The sequence below is a fragment of the Rattus norvegicus genome, chromosome 7 (genome assembly GCF_021556685.1).
Source record: "Rattus norvegicus strain SHRSP/BbbUtx chromosome 7, alternate assembly SHRSP_T2T, whole genome shotgun sequence".
Taxonomy (NCBI): domain Eukaryota; kingdom Metazoa; phylum Chordata; class Mammalia; order Rodentia; family Muridae; genus Rattus; species Rattus norvegicus.
The window spans coordinates 121,675,268-121,684,337 of NC_141540.1; the positions used below are offsets into that span (position 1 = coordinate 121,675,268).

Genomic DNA, 9,070 nt, shown 5'->3' on the forward strand with positions numbered 1-9,070 from the left:
CAGCTCCTGCCTCCAGGTTCCTGCCCTGTTTGAGCTCCTGTTTTGACTTCCTTCATGATATGGAATATAAGCCAAATGAACTCTTTCCTCTCTAATTTGCTTTTTGGTCATGGTGTTTCAACATAGCAACAGAAATGCTAACTGAGACAAGAGAGTTAAAAATTCTAAAACTCTTAGAAGAAAATATAGGTGTAAGCCTCCATGGCCTTGTATTTAACAATAATTTGCTTTATGTATGATAAGTAAAGTAAAACAACCAAATGAAAAACAGATAGACTTCATCAAAATTTAATACTTTTAGCAAGATGTGGTGGTGCACATCTTTAATCCCAGTACCAGGGAGGCAGAGGCAGGTGGATCTCTGTGAGCTTAAGGCCAGCTTGGTCTACATAGCAAAGTTCAAGATCAGCTAAGGATGCATAGTAAGACTCTGTTTAAAAAATAACAATACAATTTTGTGCATTGGTGGACAGACACATCAAGAAAGCAAAAGGCAACTACAGAACAGCAGAAGATACTTTCAAGCCACCTATCTGATAAGGGTCTTGTTTACCAAGAATATATAAAGAACTGTTGAAACTCAACACTCAACAATAACAGAACTCCTCTGAAAATAAGCAAAGGACTCAAAAAGACAGTTCTAAAAGACAACAAACAGTTGTATCGCCAGCAGGGACATGATGCTTGAGATCATGAGTCTTAGGGAAATGTAAGTCAAAGGCACAACAAAGGCCAACTTCAGAGCTATTAGGATTAACCCTAAGTTTAAGACGGACAAAACAAGTGTTAGCAAGGACACGGAAATAATGAAACCCTCTTACACTGTGATGGGGACGAAAGCCAGCTCAGCAGATTCTCCAAAGGCCAGACACGGACATTAGCACGCTCCAGCCACTCTACTGTTCTCCAAGCAAGGCAAGCACTGATGGCAGAGGCCGGAACCGTCACACAGCCATGTTCACTGCAGCACTATTTGCAAGGGCTCGCGTGTAGGACCACCCCAGAGGAACAGATTTGCTTAAATGTCATAAGCACAGAACATAAAATGTTATTTAACTGTAAACGTATGGAATGCTGACACATCCTGCCGCACGGAGGAGACTCAAGGACCATAGGGTGAGAGAAAGAAGCCTAATAGAAAGAAAAAATACACAGGAAAATTCCACTTCAATGTGAGTGCGCTTAACCGCCAAGTCAATCACGATAGAAAATGGAGGCTCAGTGGAATGGGAATGAGCAGCTATCGCTTAATGTTGACAGTGATTTTAAAAGGTTTAAGCAAGAGTGGTGGTGGCTTCACAACACAGTAAATGTGTGAACATACTAAACGGCACACTTACAAATGGAAATATGAACCCAGCACAGTAGCACAGGCTGCTTATCCCTGACCTGGGGACATGGGGGTAGGAAGATGAGGAGTTCAAGGTCAATTCAACTAAGTTACTTAGTGACCTCAAGTCCACATGAGATTCTGATTTAAAAAAAATCAATACAAATGGATACAAAATGGCAATTGCTGATATAGACATCACATGTTATAATAAACAACCTTGTAATTACACATACTTTATATAAATGGCCCTGTATTTTATAAGTAAAATTATATTATGTATATATCTAAGTTACGATTTGTGTAGTATGTGCATTATATCTCAACAAAACTTTTTATAAAGAGGAAAGATAAAAAGAAACAAGTTTCCAACCTACGGAAGGATATGGAAGAACCTTTGGGTATACTGCCAGTGAGAGGAACCAGGCTAAACAAGATTTACAATGTCTGGAAAAGGTAAAACTATAAGACCAGTGGCGACCAGGGTGAAGAGGGTGAGGGCGGGTCTTGAGGCTTTCTCAGAGAAGTGAAAGACCCCGTGTGATACTGGGTGGTGGACACAGTCTTTCCAAAGCCTACAGAACTATGACAGAATAAACTGAGCGCCAGCACCACAGTATCAGCATTGCTCCCACTTGTAGCAAATGCACTGCGCTGGTGTTAGAAATTGGAGAGATGATAGTTTACATAGAAACTATTTTCTGTCTAATTTTTGTATTTCTGTAAGTGTCATTTTAAAATGCAGTAACCATGGAGAGAAGAGTGAACTTCATTCTCTTCTTCTGACTTAAAGCCTATCACTTTAAGCACAATTATAACTTTGCATTTCTAACACAAAGGAAAGGAATGTTGGCTCTTTTCCTTTGCAAAGTATTTGGCACTCATCCACTTCAATTCTTTATACTGTCTTCCTATGCCATCTCCTTTCCACACCCAGAATTATCTTATGACCTGAATTTCTGTGCTTCTGTTGAGGGAGCCCATCTCCATAGCCCTCAGAGACTCCAGAGTCCCTGGAAACACTTCTCCAATTTATGAGTAAATCCCAACTTAATTATACTTATGAATTACAGTGACATCAATACACAAACTGCAGTGTCTCCTCCTTTCATTTGCTCTATTTGCTTTTCTATGAGGCGTCACCGGATCAGGACCTAAGTGTGTTCTGTGTTCTTTTGAAAACAAACACACTCTTCTCCCAAGTGCCACAGTCAACACAGAGGATGGAAATGAGACTCATGGCTGACTAAGGAAAATGGTGGCTGGGACATTAAGGACAACTCTTCAAGTCCAGGGTGATGACGGTGTGCACATCAACCTAGTGTGTGGGAGGTTGGGGCTGGAGGGCAAGCTCAGGACAGCCTAGGCTACATAACAAGACACTCTCAAAATCAAGGACCACCTTGTTCCTGTTGAAGGTCTGAAGCACTGCTCTGCACGTCTGTCTTTACGGGCACCCTGTCTAATTTTTACAAACTGTTACCTTGGTCTTTGCCGGCTTCATCTACGTGTTGAAAATCCTTTAGCATTTGAAGGTTACAGACACCCTCTCTGCAATGCTGAATAACTTTCCTGGAGCCGTTCTTGATGAGGTAGTCCATCAGGGCGAGGGATTTGTACACGTGGCGCCAGTTCTTCCCATGGTCGCTGAGTCGCTGCCACAGCATGTGCATGATCTCCGAGAGGGAGGCCGCATTGAAAGTCATGTCACTGATAGCTAACATCAGGGAGCTAGAGGGGCCCCAGGGGTCATTGGAAGTTGCTTCCCTGACTTTTTTTTCAGCCTCTGAGTAATTTTTCACAAAGTTCTTCACTTGCCTCCTGAATGACATAGCTAGAGTGAGTCTGAAGGTGAGGGGGGTGAAAGCGATGGGTCAGGAGTGACTGGTTTTACAGAGCGCCTGACAGATCTGTCCCAGGTTCTGCAGCTCTCAAACACAAATGATTCATCTCCACATGGTACAGTATCGATTTCCTGCAAGGAAAGTACGAAAAATGTGTAAGTTCCTCTTTTAAAAAAATGTCTACAGAAGACCAAGTTAGTCTGAAGAAAAAAAAATCCAGATTTAGCTTCCAAGACAGCCTGTTACTTCAGCAGCCAGAGGGAGGAGAGGACTCTATATAGGTGTGTTTAGGATGAGCACGGGAAAATCCCTCACAAGATTGACCTCTGTTATCCAAAGGAACATAGGTAGTCAGTCGGTCTGCTCCTAGAGGTTTCTGCAAAAGATATCGCTCAAGCCCCTCAGCAAATTTAAAGGCTGACACACAGAAGAGACAGGTTAGTATTTCGGGGGAATTGGTACTCTGACATCTTTCTTAACATATGCTGCCATTATACAAACGCTATGTCCTGAAAACAATTTGAACTGTGGTGAAAACTGAGTATGAGGACCTCTTCATGCCCGCAACCACGTTGTCTGCGGAGCCACAGGGCACTCTCATCAAACCTGAGTAGATGCTGCTTTCTTGTCATCTAGGGAGCTGGCATTAAGACAAATATTCTATCTACCTCCTTGGATTACAGCTAATGTGGTACCCAAAGCCAGCATTTTAGCCTAGCAAACTAGAGGGAAAGCTTCGATGACTTTCTTTTCTCGATTTCAGGGGAAAAGGGTGTGGTTTTTAACATTCAACAGGATCAAAGTGGTATTTACAAATAATATGGCATGAGGAACTTCCTAAGGCCTGGAGTGATTTACATGAATCTGACAGCCTCCCAGATACATAGAAGAGGAATCATTTAGGTTAATATGAAAACACATTCAACTTAAACGGGTACTCAACCCCAAGAATTCGAAAAGATGCTCGAGAATTATCAGTTTCTAATTTACATGAAACTGTCCCTTCCTCTTTTTCATTACTCTGCAGGAAGGTGAGTCACTTAGTTTGTAATTTCTCTGGTGATTCACCTCCGACAGGGACCAAGGCACTGTGCCAAATTGATTTCAAGCCCTGATGAACATTCAGACCCAACGGAGCCTAGATGAACTATAGTCAGATTTTGCTATCAAAGCTGCACACATCCAAGAGAAAAAAATCAAACTCATAACGACTGTTCTGTATTTTTAGTTTTGTTTTCTTGGTCTCCTTGGCTCCTAGCTCATGCCTGATTAATTTGTGTGTCAAAGGAAAACATAATTTTCAGATGCATGGTTAAACGAACTATCACCTTTCAAAAAACAGGAGATCATTAACCCTCAGCCCCTCCACCTTTTGATTAAAACCCAATGTACTCTCAAATAAATGAGACAGAAAATATAATCAATTTGATTAAGATTTCTCAGAAAGAGACCATATCCTGTGAAGAAAAAGGAAAGTGTGTTTCTGTGACATTCTGGTTGCCTCGTTTGCACCCTGAATATGAGCATTTTGTCTGACTTCCTCCTGCAGTGAAAACCTGATTTATAATGGTTCAGTATGCTATTAAAATTTTCAATTTCTACTGTCCTTTCTCTCCCCTCTACCAAACTCATTCAGTGCAGAGCTGCACTGTAACACCAGCCTAGAATAACAAATATTGATCTATGTCTTCACAAATCTATTTTTTTAAAAAAAACTGCCTTAGAATTATAACTTGCTGGAATTGAACAGTTGTCAAAAAGCCTTTTGTTTTTATAGCTATCTAGCTATATTTTGGAAAAACCACACTTATCATTCAGTTTTCCTGTGTTCTCTAAACTGCATCCTCAAATTTTTGAAATGGTTTCTTAAAGTTTCCATTTTCTGAAAAAAAAATTAAGAGTCTTCTAACCCAAAACAGTATTTTAAAATGGATGTGCCTAATACCATGCCAAAACTAAACACTCTCTCAACTGGTACAAATGCCACAAAGAGAGAAGTCTAGGTAAATTAAATCACTTGATCACTCAGAGTGTCATGAACACACACACACACACACACACACACACACACACACACACACACAAAATGAGCTACCATTCTACCATAAAGAATCCAGTGACTGGTGTTAGTTGTGAATATTGTGAGCTTATTATGTTTAGACACTCAACTATAGAGAAATGCTGTTTCCTTACACCCCCAGGTAACCTGGAGGTTGTAATTACACAGTCATGTGCTGCACAGATGCTTCAGGCAAGGATGTCACACATGACTGTAGTCACACAAAATTACATCACCTGGTGACATCACACCCATCTGAGATTGGGTAAATATATATTCTATGTCTGTTTCCACCTAACAGTGCCTGTCTCAGAATGTGCCCCTGTCATTATTGCCCTTGTGACTATATGGCATCTCAGACAAGACTGGTGGCAAGGAAGCAAGTTCCACACTTGACTCTCCGTTGTCTGGCTACCTGTGTCACTGTCACACTGAGAAATAAGAGGGGGAAGGGCAATTCATGTCTCAGATTCATCAGCCCCCTGAACTCTTATCCCACTATAAAGGTCATCCCATAATACTCTTTTCAACACCCAATTGATCTCTTTTTTGGCACTTATATTTCTTTTATGACATTTAAAATAATATGTTCTTAACTACACATTGTTTGATCATGGCAAATAACATCAGACTAGAAGCTCTCAAAGGGGCAGAGACCTTGACCTACTGTCTTACTTACCACTGAAATCCTACCCGCAAGGACCAACCTAGTCATGGTGGGAGCTCATGACATGAGAGAACAGGATAACCAAATGACTAATGAGTCTACTGTGGGAAACCTGGAGAGGATCCTACAGCTTTCAGTGTCAAATACGACAGAAAAAATCCCGTTCCTATAGTGGTCATGTATGTAAAAGTTTAGAATTTGAGCAAATATTTTCAAAGCAATCAAATATCTCTCAAGAACCATTGATACAGCATTGTGAAGGAATGTAAATCGTGTTTCCTACGGCCAAAAACTTTCTGCTTAGTCAAGGAACTTTCTTGATTAAATATTTCTGATGAAACTGAATCTTGTTTTCTTTCTGTGTTCGCGTGCACGTGCACCCTGGAAAAAGTCTCTTAGTTTTCTCTTACGTCTCTCCTTGGCTCTGCCCACTTCCCCAACACTGTTCCTTCCCTGTCATTTTACCAGAATTGAGACAGGAAAGCATTTATCAGATGATGTTAAACTAGTGGTCCACAATCCCACAGTTTCCTTGACGCCAGTTGAACGGAAGTTTTGCTGTTCCTTTGAGAAGCACTGCAATGCCTGTTCCATACATTACAGAACACACAGCAAGGGGTAGGGATGCTTTGAGCATCAGGCCCTACCAACATATTTGCAATAAAGTTTGCAGATATTTGGCATAAAGGTTATATATGACCTCATTTCGGTTAAGATTTCACTACTAAGTTAAAAGAGGAAACTGGTCTTCGAAACTTCAGATTTCGTAATTGAAAATAAAGTATTGAAGAACCAGAGGGGAGGGTTAGAGAGATGGCTTGGTGATTAAGAGTACTGACTGCTCTTCCAGTGCTCTTCTAGGGCTCTATTCCCAGCACCTTCATGGTAGCTAATACTATTATCTGTAACTCCAGTTCCAAGGGATCTGACACCCCCTCTGGCCTCGGCAGGAACTGTGCTCATGAGGTGCACAGATGTCCACATACACAAAATACATGGAAAAATAATTTTAAAAAATTAAATACAGGGCTGGGGATTTGGCTCAGTGGTAGAGCACTTGCCTAGCAACCGAAAGGCCCTGGGTTCAGTCCCCAGCTCCGAAAAAAAGAAAGAAAAAAAAAATTAAATACAAACACAAAACAAAACCTAGAAAAACTATCCAGACTTGGGGCAATATTAACATTAACATCCAAGAAAACGAGTGCCCACAGGTATCTCTGGAAATACAACATGTGAGAGAGTGCTGGGAGGAAAACAGAGTTCTCGTTTCTTTGGGTTCTGATTACAGACTTGAGTTTGGCTTAGGAGGAAACTAGTTCTGGCCAAGACTGTGTTAGTCAAGCCATTACAGAGAATACCGTGGCACTGAAAGGACTTATGGTTTGGATGGAGAGAATTCTACACTGAAAGAGGCCAGGGGATTTAGTTCAGTGGTAGAGCGCTTGCCTAGCAAGCGCAAGGCCCTGGGTTCGGTCCCCAGCTCCGAAAAAAAGAAAGAAAAGAAAAAAAAAAAAAGAAAGAGGCCAGGAAACTTTTTTGAGCCATTTCTGCCTTCAGCGATTTTCCCAAAGCTTATTACATAGTAACCTCCACCCTAGAGAAGGAGGGGATAAGGGAAACAGGTGCACAGGGCATAGCTCCCACCCTACCCGCAACCGACAAGGGGATGGCTGTGTTCTTGACAGGTGTCACCTCAGTGCATTTAAGATCAACCGCAGGGATTTGAGGTCCAGTCCCTAATTAATGTCATCTCTGTGCCTTAGTTTCCCCATCTACAGCATAAAGTACACCGTATAGGGCAGTGGCAAGGAAAAAAGACAAGGGATTTGGAGAGAATTCTGAAAAACGGAGGGTAAAGACTGAGAGCGTCAACTTCCGCTAGACAGGGTCTTTCCAGGCACCTTTTTCATTTTTCAACAGGGAGTTTGGAATAGTAAGCCGGTCACTGAGTCACACAAGAGACCCATACTGATGACTGTACAAGAATGAACACAGTTTCCCCAGATGGGGAACTTCACTGAAGAAACTTCTGGAAGGAGGGAGGAGCCGCATGCCATCTGGTAGCTTCAGCCTCAGGGACTGGAGGCCTACCTGTTCTGTGCCTAGGCTGAATGGTGGCAACAGAAAAGTTAGTCGGGAAGGCAGCTGGCTTCCCTACCTCCACCACCTCCACACTAGAGGTTACTACCCGTTGGGCCCTTCTAGTCACCTACCTGGGGATCTCTTCCCCATCAAAATCAAACCCTCAGGTTCTTCGGCCTCCTCAAAGAAACCCAAGCGCCATGCCGTTTGCCAACTTCCGCTTCCTTGCTTCGGCTTCTTTGCTTCCGGTTCCTAACTTCCGGCCCCCTAGTGCGCGCCACTTGCAGGGCCTCTATGCAGGTTTGCTTGACCTGTACGGAAAGGATCAAACAGATGGAAGGCAAAAGTCCTTGTTATACAGTCTCAGCCAGTGGCACTGTTCTAATATTGCTTTCTAGATTTCTTTTTTTACAGTATGTGTTCCTGTTGTAATTGTAATGGACCAGAAACGCCATCCTACAAGGCACGACTGCCACCTCGGAGCTTGAAGCAACTAATAGCCTAGAGGTGGAAAGCAGTGAGTCTAATGGTCAGCGACGCAGTAGCTTCGAGGACAGCTCCAGGTCTCACCGAAGGCTACTCTTTGATATATTCAGCCCATCAGCAGTGAGCACAGCCTTTGTACCCAGCAGGAAGGACCCAGAACTAAAGCATAGCCCTGTGCTGCAAGAGTTTACAGGTTAGTGGAGGTGACAGGCGTAGTCATAGAAGATTGTGACAAGATATGTATTGCATAATGAGAGAGGAGAGAGCATCTAATTCTGCCAAGGAGTATTTAAGGGCAGATTTCACAGAACACTTTACATCTGAATTAAATCTCAAAGGATGACAGGAAGTTCACGGGGTAGACAAAGAAGAGGAGGACATCAGAGACAAAGGACATATCATGTATAAAGGCACAAAAGCAGAGGACTCCTATTATCTCAGTGAAACTACAAGTCCTCTAGTGGCTGTGACTGTAGAAAAAAAGCCATTAGTGAACAACAGTGGAGGAGATAAAATGACAGAGGAAAGACAAATCCCAAAGAGCCTCCTCCCTGTGGACATTGGCAGTATGTGTTTTAAAACACTCTGGTAACTGAATGAAA

The 9,070-nt window shown here is 42.3% G+C and overlaps 1 protein-coding gene across 3 annotated transcripts in view; it reads right to left on the reverse strand.

The window, feature by feature from the left end:
* Enthd1 (ENTH domain containing 1) overlaps positions 1-8,214 on the reverse strand; it is a 114,731-nt gene extending 106,517 nt beyond the window's left edge. For 2 of the 3 annotated variants that reach the window (XM_087559094.1, XM_087559098.1), the window contains exons 1-2: positions 8,114-8,214; positions 2,814-3,305 (exon numbers count right to left, since the gene is read on the reverse strand). In XM_087559094.1, coding sequence (XP_087415220.1) covers positions 2,814-3,162 — 349 coding nt within the window. In that variant the 5' untranslated portion in view covers positions 3,163-3,305; positions 8,114-8,214. 3 annotated transcript variants of the gene reach the window in all.
* Positions 8,215-9,070: the final 856 nt, after the last annotated feature.